The sequence below is a fragment of the Schistocerca nitens genome, chromosome 2, assembly GCF_023898315.1.
Source record: "Schistocerca nitens isolate TAMUIC-IGC-003100 chromosome 2, iqSchNite1.1, whole genome shotgun sequence".
Taxonomy (NCBI): Eukaryota; Metazoa; Arthropoda; class Insecta; order Orthoptera; family Acrididae; genus Schistocerca; species Schistocerca nitens.
This window is the reverse complement of record NC_064615.1, coordinates 823,801,516-823,820,017: the sequence shown is the minus strand read 5'-3', so window position 1 is coordinate 823,820,017 and position 18,502 is coordinate 823,801,516. Positions and strand designations below refer to the sequence as shown.

The window sequence follows — 18,502 nt, the reverse complement described above, 5'->3', positions numbered from 1 at the left end:
ACTCCCATATTGTACTTCTTTACTGCTAACTCTATTCACAAAGCATTTGCAGACAATATATTTGGACACTGTGTGCAGTGAATGTACCTGCAACATTATATCATTATGTGACACATAGTTCAGAGATATGACACCATAAACATTGAAATGCATGAAAAACCAGCTTTTCTTGAAATAGGGTGCAAATTACCCTGCCTATACTCATCCAGTGTTTGATAATGAGAGAACTTAATGATTTCTAACAAACTTTAAACATAATTTCAAATATTTTCTAAAGTTTTCCTCTCTTACAGCCTCAGAAGGAAAATGGCTAGTCACTAACTAAATGTTTGTTGCTTGTGTGATAGAACTTCAGCATCATGCCAAGGTTTTCCATCTGTAACACCAGTTAGTTAATGTATTAACTTATTTGTAAAGTAATCAGATGTTTGAAACTGTGTTGTAAATGGGAGTTCGATTCTTTAAAGACTAACAGTTGGGATACTGGTGTATCATATATTAGAGAAGTACAGCATGTTTGTATGTAACCACTCAAGAACTGTTGACAATGAATGAGCTGACAAAATATAAAACTTAACCACATTTGGATAAATATTCATTGATGATAAAACTATCTGATAAAACTATCAAAAGCCAATAATCTGTTGAAAACAGAATTCCAAACAACTGAGTTATTTTTTAAAAAACTGTATAAACAAAATTATTCTGCATAAGTTGACATTTCACGTAGGTTATTACACAATATTGTACCAACATAAAACCAAAATTTCATTGATGTCAGCGTCATATCTGCACTAGGTCAAGAAATGTTCCTTTGTACTCATAAATATCATAAATTAGGGAGCAGATTGAAATCAGGGCATACCGTAAAAGGCCAATAAAGATTTTTTGCACATTTCTTACAACTGAATGAAGTATGTGGATGATTAGTGTGTTGATGGCAACAACAAATCTCTGATGTTGAGGTTTGTAGGACTTAGAAAATAAAGTGAAGACCTTATTGAGGATCGTGCTTGCTGTGAGAGCCTACATGCCAATGTATGCAATCTGGAAGATGACGAAGGTGGTGTGGCAAACAAAAGAAAAATAGCAGTATGCACAATGTGAAAAATTCGGTGAAGAGACTAAAAAGATAATAAGTAAAAAGATATCAAATGAAAAATAAAGCAAAAAAGGGAAGCTAAACAAATAAGTAACATATTATGTAAATTGAAGGTGTATGGGGAGAGAAAGAAAACAAAGGGAAGGAATGATTGATGTCAGCTGCATCGAGGATTTATGCGGAATCAGCGGCGACTCGTACCCAGGATCTCTTGCGTACTGAGAAAATGCATTTACCACTATGCCCTCCAGACACAATGTTTATCGCAATTGCGTAGACTGTCTCAGTACACCTCCTGGCTGACCCACATTCCCACCGAGTGCCACCTATCATCAGCCCCAATCCATGTCCTCCATGCTCCCTACTTTAATATTTTCACAGGAGAATGAAAATAACTATGCATCCACTGTGAAGGTTGTGGATTCATGGCCCCTGAAGGCAAATCAGTGGTATGAATGTGTGGTGTCTGTTCTTTCGGCCATGTCTGATTTGTCCGAAAGAACAGGATGTGGAATAAAATCAATAGTATGGAAAGGATAGATTGCTATTCATCATAAAGATGACACGTTCCTTTGCACACAGACATAAGGAAAAGATTGTTACACATTAAGCTTTTGGCCAAAGCCTTCATCAGAAAAGGGAAACATGCATGCATTCATTCAAGCAAGCACACTTCACACAAATGACTGCTCTCTCTGGCTGCTCTGGCCAGTTTGAAACTGAAACACGTGGAACGGGAGCAACGACACATAGTGGAGTGGGAAAGGGAGAGGGATAGCAAGGTACAGGTGGGAGAAGGAGAAACAATGTTGCATGGTCGAGCATGCAGGGACTAGAGGTGGCAGACAAAGCTACCTGGTGCAACATCGGGAGGCTGTGGGGGAGGGAAGGAAGGGAAAAAAGAGAGCAGACCATTAAATTACGCATGTTATATTCAGTTGCATGTTGTGCAACAGGGTGATCCACTTTGCTCTTGGCCAAAATTTGGCAGTGGCCATTCATCCTGGTGGATAGCTGCTCGGTAGGCATGCCAGAATAAAAAGTTGAGTAATCACTGCCCAGCTTTTTGTATTGTTATTACTACCAGCCAGCTATCCACCTGGATGAATGGCCACTGCCAAATGGTGACCATGAGCAAACTGGACCATGCTGTTGCACAGCATGCAGCTGAACATAAAATGCTTCATTTCAATGGCTGCTTCACACCCTGTGCCATCTAAATCCTCCCCTCCACAAACAGCTTTTCTGAACTGCACAGATAGAAGTTATCCTTACAACGCATTTTCTGCTCCTGTAATTATCCCTGCCTCAACATACAGTAACATAGTGTCCTCACACCCTCCTCCCAACAGTTTCCAACCCCTCTGTCCTATCTTCTCCTCCCCATTCTTACCTCCCACCCTTTTTGTTTGCCAACCTCTGCCAACTCACCCACCCATCTTTCCCCTCTCCTCCCCTTTTTCGCTTCTCTTTTCCTCACCTCCCTGCCCCACAGCCTCCAGTTGCTGCACCTGTTGGAATTCTAGCCCCTGCCCACTCTACCAGACAGTGTTCCTCTCTCCCCCCACTGATTCACTACTACCCTTTCTGTTCTCTGCCCCAACTGACTGTTGCTTCCATCCCATGTGATAGATGCATTCTGGCCTGAGCTGCTGGAGTTGGCAGTTGTGTGTGTGTGTGTGTGTGTGTGTGTGTGTGTGTGTGTGTGTCCTTGCTTGTGTGCATGAAGGCTGAGGCCAAAAGCTTTGTGTAAGTGTCTTTTAATTGTGCCTGTCTGCTGTGTGTCTTGTTTATGGTAAGAAGCAATCTGTCTTTTCCTACATTGTTGATATTCCCACCTGGAGTTTCCATTGTTTGGTATGATGAATCTTCAGTTATAATGTAGATTCTTATCTAATCAGTCTCAATTAGGTTTTATTTGTGTGTGGTCATCCAGTCAGAAAAAAAGGGATGTGGCATGACATGGTTTAAAGTGAGAGCAAGAGAGGAGAATAAATATGGCTCTCAAATGCAGTGACAAAACATGGACCACTACCATTAGTAGGTGGGAGAGTGTCGAATGTGTGTGTTTTCTAAAAAAAGATCTTATACAGTCTAATATTGCCTTGAAAGAGAGAGTGAATTTATTACAGTTAAAAAGTGGAAGCACAAAAGCAGTTTGAAAAAAGAAGGTGAAAGCCAGGGTGGGAAGAGGAACATAACGACAAAGCAGAAGCTGTGGGTGTGACAAGTTCTGTAATGAAACAGGGTAGTAGGAAAGGAATTTCAAAGGATGGAGACTAACAGGGGTGGGAATAGAGGATGTGCTGGGACAATTCCATTTGTATTTGATAATTTCAAAATACTTTCAACAAGTGAGTGTCACAGTTGAGTAACAATTAAGTGGGGATTTCACACCAATAAAGCATTTTAGATTAGTGACACTTTTTTAATTTATATGTATAATTTTGTTGTTGTTGTTATAGGTGATACTGGAACTTCTGACAAGCCTGTCACCCTATGATGAAAACAGAGAAGGTTGTGACTTGGTAAGACTTACTATGTTTGTTAGTCCTTTTTCCTTCATATTTAGAACCTCAAACTTCCATAAAAATGTGTGTGTGTGTGTGTGTGTGTGTGTGTGTGTGTGTGTGAGAGAGAGAGAGAGAGAGAGAGAGAGAGAGAGACAGAGACAGAGACCTTGTATATATGTTAGCAGGTCAGGAACAACCAGCCAGTGTAGGGAGGATAATAAATGCAAATAATCTTACTTTGAAATTATAACGGCAAAGAGATTAGTCATTCAGTGAGGGGGGTATTCCACAACTTTAATAATGAAGTAAGGAGTCATCTATCAAACCACCCATTATTTCATCAACACTTGTGTAGATGTTGTAAGCTTTGGGAAATCGTCAGTGCCAAAACTTGACACCTGAAATTACATACTACAGTAATTTATTCATACAAGTAAGTTTCCTGTGGCTAGAGGTCTGCTCGGATGCAGATATTCACAGTAATTCAAACTGTTACCTTTCAGATAAAAGCATGTGTTGTGGATATCAGTGGGTTATCTGTGGGTATCTGCAATAATATTTGTTTTGTAGTTAAAAATTAAGGGAATGTATCAGTCTTATTATACATTTTTTGTAAAATTGTGTGTCAGTCAACAATGTTGTATCACCACTGCACATCTGTTATAATGTTTTTCTTTTATTTATTCTTCATAATTACAGCCTATTATCTGAAAAGCTAACACAAATTCTTTACAGACGAATGGAAAAAAATGATAGAAGCTGACCTTGAGGAAGATCAGTTTGGATTCCTTAGAAATGCTGGAACACATGAGGCAATACTGACACTACGACTTACCTTAGAAGATAGATTAAGAAAAGCCAAACCTAGGTTTCTAGCATTTGTAGACTTAGAGAAAGCTTTTGACAGTGTTGACTGGAATACTCTCTTTGAAATTCTGAAGGTGGCAGAGGTCAAATACAGGGAGCGAAAGACTATTTACAATTTGCACAGAAACTAGAGGGGCATGAAAGGGAAGCAGTGGTTGGGAAGGGAGTGAGTGTAGCCTACACCCCCCCCCCCCCCCCACACTGTTGTTCAATTCTATATTGAGCAAGCAGTAAAGGAAATAAAAGAAATCTTTGTGGTAGGAATTAAAATCCATGGAGAAGAAATAAAAACTTTGAGGTTTGCCGATGACATTGTAATTCTGTCAGAGACAGCAAAGGACCTGGAAGAGCAGTTGAACGGAATAGACAGTGTCTTGAAAGGAGGATATAAGATGAACATGAACAAAAGAAAAATGAGGATAATGGAATGGAATGTAGTCAAATTAAATCAGGTTATGTTGAGGGAATTAGATTAGGAAATGAAACACTTAAAGTAGTAGATGAGTTTTGCTGTTTGGGGAGCAAAATAACTGATGATGGTAAAAGTAGACAGGATATAAAATGTAGACTAGCAATGGCAGAGAAATTTAACATCGAGTATAGATGTAAGTGTCAGGAAGTCTTTTTGGAAAGTATTTGTGTGGAGTGTAGCCCTGTATGGAAGTGAAACATGGACAATCAATAGTTTAGGCAAGAAGAGAGTATAAGCTTTCGAAATGTGGTGTTAACAAAGGAATGCTGAAGATTAGATGGGTAGATCATGTAACTAATGAGGAGGTACTGAATAGAATTCGAGAGAAGAGGAATTTGTGACACAACTTGACTAGAAGGGATCGGTTGGTAGGACATGTTCTGAGGCATCAAGGGATCACCAGTTTAGTATTGGAGGGCAGCGTGGAGGGTAAAAATCGTAGAGGGAGACCAAGAGATGAATACACTAAGCAGATTCAGAAGGATGCAGGTTGCAGTAGTTACTTGGAGAAGAAGAGCTTGCACAGTATAGAGTAGTATTGAGAGCTGCATCAAACCAGTCTCTGGACTGAAGACCACAACAGCAACATCTGAAAAGCTAAAATAGGCCATAAAAATCATATTTTCTTGGTTAGTAATAAATTATGTATTAACTATTTATTTCTGATTCTTAGTTTTTAAAATACAACTACTTCTGATACTATAAAACTACAATGAAAACCTTAAACAGTTACCCAACTACTAATAATACTGCAAGCTGTCATAATGTGTGCTGGAAACTTGAATGCTGTGGGCCCAGGTAAAGCAGAAGTCTGTTTTCGTTCTTGTGTTCTGCCTATGACCAATTTAGCAGCACCCAAGGGAGCTGCACCTCGTGACTGCCCGTTACCACGAACTTATCTTTCATGCAGTCTGTGAAGCATGTTCTGGATGACAAATCTAGCCACCAGGTACCTGAGAGGTGCGAGTTACCACATTTCTGCTGACTTCAGTTACACTTTGTAGTAATTGAATGATCATGTACTGATTGCATTGAAGAAAACATTAGTGATAATGCTTTAATATAATGCACACCATGTACATAAGTTCATGTAAGATGAAACAAGGTTATGTCACATTATTGTGAGATGCCAAATTGAAATAGTTGATTTGGAAGATATTTACTTGATAGTAATGAGAAAATTGAAGAAATAGTGGCTTGTTTTGCATATAAAAAGTGCATCCTTTCACTGGACATGTCTACATCTACGTGATTCCTCTGCTATTCACAACTAAGTGCCTGGCAGAGGGTTCAGTGAACCACCTTCAAGCTGTCTCTCTACTGTTCCAATCTTGAACAGCGCACGAGAAAAACGAGCACTTAAATTTTTCTGTGTGAGCCCTGATTTCTCTTATTTTGTCGTGATGACCATTTCTCCCTATGTAGGTGGGTGCCAACAGAATGTTTTCGCAATCGGAGGAGAAAATTGGTGATTGAAATTTCATGAGAAGATCCTGTCACAATGAAAAACGCCTTTCTTTTAATGATAGCCACTGCAACTCCCATATCATGCCCATGGCGCTATCTCCCCTATTTCATGATAATACAAAATGAGCCGCCCTTCTTTGAACTTTTTCGATGTCATCCGTCAGTCCCACCTGATGCGTATCCCACACCGCACGGCAGTACTCTAGAATAGGGCAGACAAATGTTGTGTAAGCTGGGACTTCAGATTTGTTAAACCAGGATTTCTTGAAACAGCTCAGTGCCTTATTGATGTGGGTGCTATGTATAGTGCAGTGAGTATCAAAGAATTGCTATCTCATCCAACTAACATTTTGAGAAAGTTAAAGAAAACTGCCGATCTTATGCGGAAGCTGGTACTAGAGAGGTGAGGAATATTTTAGGTGTGTAGGAGAGGCATTAATAGTTGATCTATGGAGTGATTCATATTGAAAAATAAGCTATGTGGGAGTGGCTGAATATCATCTTAACAATGAAGAAGGGAAACTTAGTGTTGTGCACCAGAGGTCTCGAAAGTGAGATTAAAAAAATTGAAAACAACATTAATTTACTGATAAAGATATTATGGTTGTTAAATTTATTCAGCACAATGCAGCTGACAGAGGTCCAAACACTGCAGCAGCACATAATCAGTATAAGAGACCCTTATCCTCAGCACACATCCTCAGTACACTATGTTGGAGCACATAACTGTAGGGGATACCAATGATAAGAAGAATGATGTACAGCGATAAATAAACTTTTCTTGAGCTGTCACAACTATTTTAAATATTTTTGACCATCAGAACTGCCCGCAGAAGTGGTCATAAAGAAATTTGAATACACCGTGAGAAGCAAACTAGACATGTTTGAGTCAATTAACTTGCAGTGGTTTGAAGTTTTAGCAATTTGACCCAAGATAAATCAAGACATTTTAATTGATCCTGTTGAAAAAAAAAAGTTTAGAATATAATAAGCTTTCTGACATTTAAAAACGCCTCCATTACGACATTTGTAGTATTCTTTACCATTCCAAACAAGAACATTTAACTTCAAAATCAGATTTGTGAAATATTATGGGACTAAATAATGATGATCTGTTAAGTGTTATCTCAGCTTTTCATATGTATGACAGTAATAGACACTTATTCTAAAACAGGCTTTTCCAGCATAAGGAGCATTGTTGCTGTCTGTGAATAATGAAATGATCAGGCTCACCTTGGAGCATTGGCACATGCTGTAAACAACCAAATGGACCAAGACAATGGACAGCAGCACTGTCACCTATGCTCTACACGTTTGCCGATCTCATACTCACAGTACCTACACCACACTATATCCGAGCTACTGCAGAGAGTGCTCTAGAGAGCGCCTGCTCCTTGACACTCACTGTATGTTACTTAGCCGCCATATCAATAAGGAACCACATCTTGTCGAGAAATCCATTTCCACTTGCAACTTAGGGAGATAAAAGGATTTTGTTGACAATTGATGAGCTTTTTGTTGTGGCTACATTCAAAAATTGGCATATATGGAACTTGCGGATGCAGGTAAGGGTCATGTGGATGTGGACATTATTTTTCTTAACCCTTTTTTTTGTAAAATAGTATCACCAGTCCTATTGGAGTTCTGTATATACACTATGTGATCAAAAGTACCTGGACACTTGGCTGAAAATGACTTAAAAGTTCGTGGCGCCCTCTATTGATAATGCTGGAATTCAGTATGGTGTTAGCCCACCCTTAGCCAACTTGATGGCAGCTTCCACTCTCGCAGGCATACATTCAATCAGGTGCTGAAAGGTTTCTTGAGGAATGGCAGCCCATTCTTCACAGAGTGCTACACTGAGGAGAGGTATCGACGTCGGTCGGTGAGGCCTGACACAAAGTCGGCATTCCAAAACATCCTAAAGGTGTTCTGTAGGATTCAGGTCAGGACTATGTGCAGGCCAGTCCATTACAGGGATGTTATTGTTATGTAACCACTCCGCCACAGGCCATGCATTATGAACAGGTGCTCGATTGTGTTGAAAGATGCAGTTACCATCCCTGAATTGCTCTTCAACAGTGGGAAGCAAGAAGGTGCTTGAAACAGCAATGTAGGCCTGTGTTGTGATAGTGCCACGCAAAACAGCATGGGATGCAAACCCCCTCCTTGAAAAAGATGACCACACCATAACACTACTGCCTCCGAATTTTACTGTTGACACAAGACACGCTGACAGATGATGTTCACTGGGCATTCACCATACCCACACCCTGCAATCGGATCGCCACATTGTGTACCAAGATTCGTCACTCCATACAACGTTTTTCCACAATTCAATTGTCCAAAGTTTGCGCTCCTTACACCAAGTGAGGCATCATTTGGCATTTACCGGCGTAACCCGTCGCTTATGGGCAGCCGCTCAACCATGAAATCAAAGTTTTCTCACCTCCCGCCTAACTGTCATAGTAGTTGCAGTGGATCCTGATGCAGCTTGGAATTCCTGTGTGATGATCTGGACAGATGTATGCCTATTACACATTACGTCCCTCTTCAACTGTTGGTGGTCTCTGTCAGTCAACAGACGAGGTCGGCTTGTACACTTTTATGCTGTACGAGTCCCTTCATGTTTCCACTTCAGTATCACATTGGAAACAGAGTACGTAGGGATGTTTAGGAGTGTGGAAATCTCGCGTACAGGTGTATGACACAAGTGACACCCAATCACCTGACTACGTTCGATGTCCGTGAGTTCTGCAGAGTGCCCCTTTTCTGCTCTCTCAAGATGTCTAATGACTACTGAGGTCACTGATATGGAGTACCTGCAGTAGGTGGCAGCACAATGCACCTAATACGAAATAACATATGTTTTTGAGGGTGTCTGGATACTTTTGATCACATAGTGTAGCATTATGAAAAAAGAAATCCAAAGCATAAACATAAAAAAACAAACAAAGGTATTTTTCCACATACCAAAGTGAGCATGAAAATATTTCTGTATCATTGTAACACACTGTTTCAGAGAATAAAAACCATTAATTTTGTACATTTTATTCCTGAAGAGGAGAAAAAAACCTTTTGCTATGCTCTACAGTATCGTAATTTTGCATCTTCATTTCCAACTGACCACATCTGCCAGTGGTTAATTTCACTGCGTTTGGTGGGGAGGGACCCGGGTTCAATTCCCGGTACCCTCTCACATTTATTCTGAGGTAGAGAAGTTTGGAAAGAGATCCATTCAACCTCATGGAACAAATACTCAGGAATTGCATGAATAAAAAAATCAGCAGCATCAGCAGTGCCAATAACAGATAGAATGATTGGTGACATGCTGATCCCAGGTCCCACAATCATAGGTCACACGCTGTACTGCCTTGAAGGCAGCAGTCAGCCAGTCAGAACAGGTCAAGGCCTAATTCATGAGTGGTGTTTACATTACAAACAATAATTCAACTTCCGTGAGTGCCTTATACAATGATCGATAGTGGCTCTTACAATACTACCACGGCTGTTGTTAATTAGTTAGCATAAAGTGGACCAACTCTTCCAGAAACTAGAGTCTCTCCTAATCCCCTATTTACCTTTTGAAATTTTGGTCTCTTCGGTCAGATATATGCTCTGGAAAAAAACAGAAACTGATCTTGAACATTCAGAAATGTTGTTCTCAAAAATTGTTAAACCACATGTGTCTGACACAGTGGGAATGAAAATTATAACATACCATTGAAAATGGTGGCAGGTGTGAGTGAACAGCTTGTGAGCTGTGTGTACTTCATTAATCATGTACATAATAATACACTAAAGAGAAAATGCAGGGCACACGAAGAAGTTCATGTTTCCTACTAAATATACTTTATCAGTGACAAAATAAATCTATATCATTTATATACCAAATGGATATTCTGTCTTCCATAACTTATGTAGAAAATAATCTTTACTCATGAATTTGATAGTGCATACATGAAATGTCATTTTTACTTAGTTATTATGTAAATTGCTTGTAAGTTTAAGATAATGAAAATTCACAGTAATTTCCTATGCTATAACAGTAAGTAGTAAGTCGATTAAAAAAAAAGTGTAAATTTTCATTCACTTGGATATTTCTCTTAGCAGTCTACACCAAAAGAACTTTTTTTCTCTTCAGGTAACACATGTTGATGACATTTGTGAAGGATCCATTGAACCACTTCTTGATACCAAGGCTGGCAGTTGGTCAGCAGAAAATGGACAGAAGATATGTGAAGAACTTTATGTTATTGCCATTAAATGCCTGGAAGAAAAAAGATTGAGGCCAAGTATGGATTATATAGTGAATACACTAGAGAATATTGCTGAAAAATGTGGTTTTTTGTAGAGACAAATAGTATATATTGATTAAATTGTATTTTCAAAATGTGCAGCTGAATTATTCTGTTAAATTTCACAATTGTCCAAGTACAGCTTGCTATCTTGCATGTTCAGTGATATGACTCCAGGTGTAATAAGATCAGAATTATTTATTTTCTGTATCAGGAATTAGCAGGCAGCAATTGTAATTCAACGAAGAGTGGGGTTTGGATCTCAACCTGTGTTGTACATCTTTTGCAGCTTCTCTAAATCATGTGAGTTGATGACCGTAGTCATTTCTCTCCCCGTCCTTCTATAGATGAAGCTTATGCTCAGTCTCTAATGATTACTGTAAATGATCATACTTTAAAAGTATAATCTTCCTCCCTTTCTTTAATTTAGCAGGCAGCATTGGTCCATTTGCAGAGGACGTGACTCCTGTGCATAACATATGCAGCAGCAGAACAATTTCTTGTGACAACAGCGACTTTCAGTTGGCAGTCACAGAATGAAATAAGTGTTTTTGTCAATGCACCATTAATGCCAGAACAAAGCATTATGGTTCAACAATTGTCTGTGTAATATTGAGTTGGTTTGTAGAAAGCATAATGTGGTTTCCAAATTTAATTCTTTATATCGTGGACTCACCACAGCAGTATGCACTATTACAGCAATGAGTTGAATGGCTCTACCTTCAAAACAGAAAATAGCCCAAGTGTTCCAATGATTTACATCAAAATCTATATGATTGTCATTGTAAGGAAAGACTGATAAATAATATTGGATGCATTAGCAGAGGCACTGAATATTTACTACAATATTTCATTCACTAGTTTTTGTGCTGTCTCTAGTATGTGATAAGTGGGTTCCATGATTGCTAATAAAAAAGCAGGTACAAATGGAACATCAGTGGCTTACATTGAAGCATGGTGAGGGTTCTTCTGTTTTGTGGTTGCAGATAATTGTGGGGGACATTCTAAAAATCACCCATTAGCAATCAGACATGACCTCTGAGGGACATAATGACAATTAAAATTTAATGTTGAGATAAAACTGCCACATGTCGTTCAGAATTTGACTTACTGTAACAAGTTTCGTTAGTCAGATGTGGATATCATAATATCTGTGAAAATTACAGTATTCAGCAACATCAGATAAAGTTTATCACTAAAAGTGAGCTTACAATCACTGCCCTGGTAGTAACACATTTGGAGGTTAAAGGTACTGCTTGCTACCACAGTCAAACATAAAGTGTCTTGTAAAAGCAAACAGTGGAAAATCTAGGATGGAATGTAACAATATTATGAAAAGGATAGTTGCTACTCACCATATAGCAGAGATGCTGAATCACAGAAAGGCACAACAAAAGGACTGTCAGAAAGTTAGCGTTCGCCTAACAAGGCCTTTGTCAAAAGTAGACAATATAAACACACACACACACACACACACACACACACAAGTGACCACAGTCTCTGGCAGCTGGAGACAGACTACGAGCAGCAGCGCATTATGAGAGATGCAACGGAATGGGGGTAAGGAGGAGGCTGGGGCAGGGAGGGGGAGGGGTAGCAGGGTAGGGGAAGAACAAGGAGACATGATGGAAAAAATTCTCCTTCCATCTGCATCAATACAGAAAAGTTTCCTTAACCCTAGCCGTAACCCAGTCCCCCATACTGTACCTGTGTTGTTGATTGGTTCATGGAATCCCCCCAAATGGCCTTACCATAAAATTACCCATCTCTGGCTGCCACCCTTCCTTCCACAGTGACCTCCATTTGTTCAGATTCTGCCAATCCTTAGCCCTACCAACATTGTCCTGCAGCCATGCGGTTAGAGACGCCATGTCACAGATTGTGCAGCCACTCCTGTCGTTGGTACGAGTCCTCCCTTGGGCGTGGGTGTGTGTGTTGTTCTTAGCATAAGTTATTTTAAGTCGTGTGCAAGTCTAGGGAATGATGACCTCAGCAGTTTGGTCCCTTAGGAATTCACACACACACACACACACACACACACACTCTGTCCTGCTAAACCATATCACTCAGGCCCGAACCTCCTTGCGACACCTTCTCCCCATCAATAAAATTCTCCTGCTATGCAATCCCAAATTTCTGTTCCCATAAAACAAATTGAAACTCTTACCTTCCAGGAACTAGAGCAACGTGCACAATGCCACCTCAAAAAACTCTTCAACCTGCTCACTACCTACCCCTGCCTTGGACTGTCATTGTCCACCACCTCTACAATAACCTCCAAACCTTCCCCACATCCCTTCATAGCCGACAAACCCTGTTTCGCAGATCTACTACATTTACCCCGCTGTCCAAAACTCCCTCCGACCACCACACAGAATCCACAACCTAAATAGACACAAAACACAGTCATGAACTTTCTCTCCAAAAGCCTTAGCCCTGCAGAAGTATCAGTCTTTTCCAATGGCCTCAGCTTTTGCCCAAAACCCAAAATCAATTGTGTAGGACTTGTTAAAGATCTTCTCTCCTTCTCCTGGTCTCTACAGTGGAAAAACTTTTTCGCTACCAGTCAGATTCAACCAAAGATCAATGTTGAACCCTGCCTTACTCTGTTCACTCCTCTATCCAACCATGATCCACCCCCATTGCCTCCAAATCACCTTCTGTTAACTTTCCAGGATTTCTTAACCTAGAACCTTGCTTTACCATCATTCCCCAAATTCCTCAATATACAAACTAACATTACACCCACAGAAAAATGCACAATCCACCACCTAAAAACTAACCCATTATAATCCTCCTTGCTGACAAAGGCTCCACCACTGTTGTTTTGAACTGCAAGGATTACCTGGCAGAATGACTCTGCCAGCTGTCAGATTCATCCACCTACAAACCCTGCCACAGTGACCTCATTCCAGAAATCCAGCAGAATCTCCAGTCTCTCCTCAAATTGGTAGGACCATTGCAGAACCTCTCCCTGGCGTCCATCGCTCTCCTCTCCCCTACCATTCCCCGGACTCCACACTCCTCCCTTCTACATACTTCTTAAAGCCCATAAACCCAATCATCTAGGATGCCCCATTGTGGCTGGTTACTGTGCTGCCTCTGAGAGAATGTCTGTGTTCGTAGACAAACACCTTCAGCCTATTACCTGCAACCTACACTCCTATGTAAAAGATACCGATCATTTCCTCCACCGACTCTCACCAATTCCAGTTCCTTTACCACACAGTGCGTCACTCGTCACTATTGATGTCACCTCCCTTTATACCAACATCCTTAGTGCCCATGGCCTTACTGCTATTGAATACTACCTTTCCCAATGCCTGATGGATTCCAAAGCAATCATCACCTTCCTAGTGGCCATGGCTAACTATACTCTCACCCAGGATACAGCCTTGGGCACCCATGTGGCATCATTCTACGCCAACCTATTCATGGGACATCTAGAGGAATCCTTCTTTAAAAGCCGGAATTCCAAACCCCTCATCTGATTCAGGTTCAGTGATGACATCTTCCTGATCTGGATCGAGGGTGAGGACACCCTACCCACATTCCTCCAGAACCTCAACACCTTCTACCCCATTTGCTTCCCCTGATCCTACTTAACTCACCAACCCACCTTCCTCGATGTTTACCACCACCCCAAAGATAGCTATATCAGCACCTCCGTCCATATCAAACCTTCCAACAACCTGCAATACCTCCACTTAGACAGTTGCCACCCATTCCATACCAAAAAGTCCCTTCAATACACCCTAGCCACCTGTGACCATCACATCTGTAGTGATGAGTGGCCCCTTTCAAAATATACTGACGGTCTCTCTAAGGCCCTTACAGATTGCAATTACCGTCCCATCCTTGTACAAAATGCCATATCTCCCCAGTTGCCCATCACCTCTCAAAGTCCCACTGTCCAGCCACAGAGGAACATTCCCTTCATGACTCAGTGCCACCCAGAACTGGAGCAACTGAATCACATTCTTCATCAGAATTTTGACTACCTTTCATCGTGATCTGAAATGAGAAATGTCCTACCCACTATCCTTCCCACCCTTCACACAGTGGTATTCCGCTGCCCATCGAACCTACACAGTATTCTTTTCCATCCCTATGCAACCCCTGCTCCCAACCCCTTGCCTCATATCCCTGTAATAGACATAGATGCAAGATCTGTCCCATGCATCCTCCAACCACCACCACCACCACCACCACCACCACCACCATCACCACCACCTACTCCAGTGTGGTCACAAACATCACCTATCCCATCAAAGGCAAAGTTACCTTTGAAACCATTCATGTGATCTGCAAGCTAAGCGGTAACCACTGTGCTGCACTGTAAGTGGGCTAGACAGCCAAGAAGCTGTTTGTCCGCATTATAATATCCCTTCCCTAAGTTAATTGCAATAATGAACTAATTCTCTCTTGAATGAATTTCTACTGTACTGGGCGACTGTGTAGGGGGGGGGGGGGGGGGGGGGGAATTATGAATGTTAGTGAAGTTAATTGCAGGACTTTTCCTAACAAAAATCTTGAAGATTCCCTGAAAATAATAATAATAATAATTATTATTATTATTATTATTATTATTATTATTGTATCTCCAGCAATAGAGATTCGCTGGAGGAAGAGTCCTCCCAGGACTCCATGGCTGCGGCGATCGACGATTTAGTATTGATGGTTCTGCACAATCTCAAAGAAAAACGGGAAGGGAGTGAAAATAGCAGCAGATCCTTAATCATTGTAACGAGAATAAATCCATGTGTGGGCTATTCAATGTTACTTTTGAGAAAGGACGGCATTGTTGCTCGTCACTGGTTTTGATCCGTGTTATTGTAAATTCGATGCAGGCCCTTGAAATTATTTTTGCCACAGGATGTAAATCTTGCTGGTAAAACCTAAACATATATAATGCCCAATGTGAAGTGTCGGGTTTTTAAAGGAATGAATTACCTTATCCTATTTTGTTGTCTTTGAAGATGATTATTATTCGCCATTTATTCATCCAGTTGAGCTCTTTTGAATTACAGTGGTTTTTAATCCTTCCACTTTTTCTATATAGGCACCAAACATTAAAGCCACAATTCTGATTGCAATGGCGGACTATCCCTTTCATACAACAATATATACCTCTCTCTCCTGCTGCTAGGAGCAAAAACAAAAAAATTGGAAATTACATCCAACAAAGCCAGAGATACAATGTACAACAGTCTCTTTTTAACATCACTGTTGGCACTCACAGGCACTATTCTAACGTTGTAGATGACCTGGAGTGTGGTGCGAAACTGGATTGCATGCAAAATTCACATCCTCTACTCAAGAAATAAGTGGATACTCACAGAATACTTTTAGTTTAGTCTTGGTATATTTCAACTTCCACAAAGAACAAATTCACCACTTCTCACATAAATATTTGAATGTTTGCAAGTCATCTGATTCGTCTAGCATTAGACTCGATTAAATATGTTTGCAGTAGTGTAGTTTTTACAACCAAATAATTTATGAACATGTCTTGCTTCTAGCAAGTCCAACACATGAAGTATAATTAACAATTTTTCAACTGTTGTTCTTTTTTCTCATTACGATAATCAACAATAGAAAACACCATAAGATACATAAACGGTCCTTGTTCTTCCAATACGACTTCTGTGGCACGAACAGCAAACACTTGTCGATGCTGTTGGACCATCGCGTCTACCTTGTGCTCGTGACTCCTTTCCAGCCTGCACACACAAACATGTGTCGTGCAGTATGTATGTTCTCTCACACTTATTTTTAAAATATTGTGTGTTCGAGGCGGTAGAAGGACGAGTGGTTCTAGAATTTACGCGGAAATTCTCGAAGCACTACACATCTCTCCCCTCAGCTCGAACACGCAATATTTTATACACTGCTGGCCACCGTAAATGCAACACCAAGAAAGACAAGAGGTAGCACAACAAAATTTATTGTGTAGATAACATGTTGACCAAGTATCAAATGATTACGTTTACAGACGTCTGTGACATGTGGTTCCTGCCAGAATCAGTAGCCAGAGTAGCCGCCATTGTTGGAGATCACCGCTGCCACACGTCTCGGTATTGAGTCAAAGAGACATTGGATGTGTTCCTGGGGTACAGCAGCCCAAGCAGCTTCCACACGTTGCCAAAGATCAACTGGTGTGGCAGCTGGGGATGTAATCTGGGTCACTCGTTGAGCAACCATGGACCACATGGTTTCTATCGGCGAAAGATCCAGAGAGCGAGCCAGCCAGGGAAGCAATTCAATCTGGTTATTGACGAAGAACCTTTGGACAATGCGTGCCACGTGTGGTCGCGCATTATCCTGTTGAAATATGGCTGTGGTCGAGCCCTGAAGGTAAGGAAGGACAACTGGCTCCAGCACCTCGGATATGTAGCGCCGGCTATTTAAAGTACCGGCAATGCGTACTAGAGGCGTGCGAGAGTAATATCCAATACCGCCCCATACCATAATACCCGGTGCAAGACCAGTGTGGCGGTGCATAATGCAGCTGTCCAGCATCCTCTCTCCACGGTGTCTCCACACTCGAATCCGACCACCGTGGTGCTGCAGACAGAAGCGTGCCTCGTCAGTAAAGACAACGTCATTCCATTCTGCCGTCCACATCCATCTGTCATCACACCATTGGCGATGGAGACGTCTGTGGTTCTGCGTCAATGGTAGACGAAGCAATGGACGTCTTGCGGACAGACCACTCTGCTGTAAACGGCGTCGAATGGTACGCGCAGACACTGGATGATGCGTTACAGACGCAATGTGCTGTGCTATGGTTCGGGATGTCACTGAGCGATCCGTCACTGCCATGCGCACAATTTGCCTATCAGCACGTGCAGTGGTGCACCGAGGTGAATGCAATCGACCACGTCGGTCCGTCGTACCCTCCTGCATCCATCGGTCACATATCCGCATTACAGTTGTTTGGTTTCGTCCAACACGACTAGCGATTTCTCTGTATGATAATCCACAATCTCGGTAAGCCACTATCCTTCCTCTGTCGAAACCGGATACTTGATCAAAAGATGTTCGCTGTTGTCTACGAGGCATAACTGATCGTCTTGTGAAACAACCACAAGGTAAACACACGTGTCGAACGTACACTCGTCGAAATCGCCAAACCGTAAATGGCGCTATGAGGTGGCGCCACAGGCGCGCGTGATGTGCGTCTGCGCTGAAATTCTAATCAGTTGCATATCTCGTCGCTGCAAACTCATGGTGTAAATTTCACTTGATTCGGATGCTTCCTTCAGGGTGTTGCATTTACCGTGGCCAGCAGTGTACATACTCATTATGTACATTAGTATTACGTATAATAAAAATTCATATTTCAAAAGTATGCACTCCACATTTTTTTATTAACCGTGCATAACCCTTTTATTTACTATTTAGCTTTTCTGTTTTCATTTTACTTTGATTTTAAAACGGGAGTATTTCACTCAATGTTGGAGTCAATTCTTTTATATCAAGGAGTTGTGGGGCCTAAACCTTTGGGTTTCCAATTGTAAGCTCCAGATGTTCATGACAGTTGCGTATTTTGCTCGTTATTCTAAGTCTTTCTACTGCTTCTTTAGTACGTAACAGCCTCATTAGTTATAGACTGTTTGTAGGCTGGAGGAACTATGGGCAAATGAAAGTGTTCTTTGTGACACTTGTAAACTCACATAAAACATAATAATGCTAGTGGAATATAGAATTCAAACTCACCAGAATAATTCCTATTAAAAGTATGACTTGTGTCATGATACTGTCCTTTTCCCCTACGATC

At 41.1% G+C, this 18,502-nt stretch overlaps 1 protein-coding gene across 1 annotated transcript in view; it reads left to right on the top strand.

Moving 5' to 3' along the window:
- The window catches only part of LOC126234655 (interleukin-1 receptor-associated kinase 4-like), a 105,368-nt gene extending 94,550 nt beyond the window's left edge, over positions 1 to 10,818 (top strand). The window contains exons 9-10 of the mRNA XM_049943387.1: positions 3,568 to 3,630; positions 10,566 to 10,818. Coding sequence (XP_049799344.1) covers positions 3,568 to 3,630; positions 10,566 to 10,775 — 273 coding nt within the window. The 3' untranslated portion in view covers positions 10,776 to 10,818. The remainder of the gene's footprint in view (positions 1 to 3,567; positions 3,631 to 10,565) is intronic.
- The last annotated feature ends 7,684 nt before the right edge of the window (positions 10,819 to 18,502 follow it).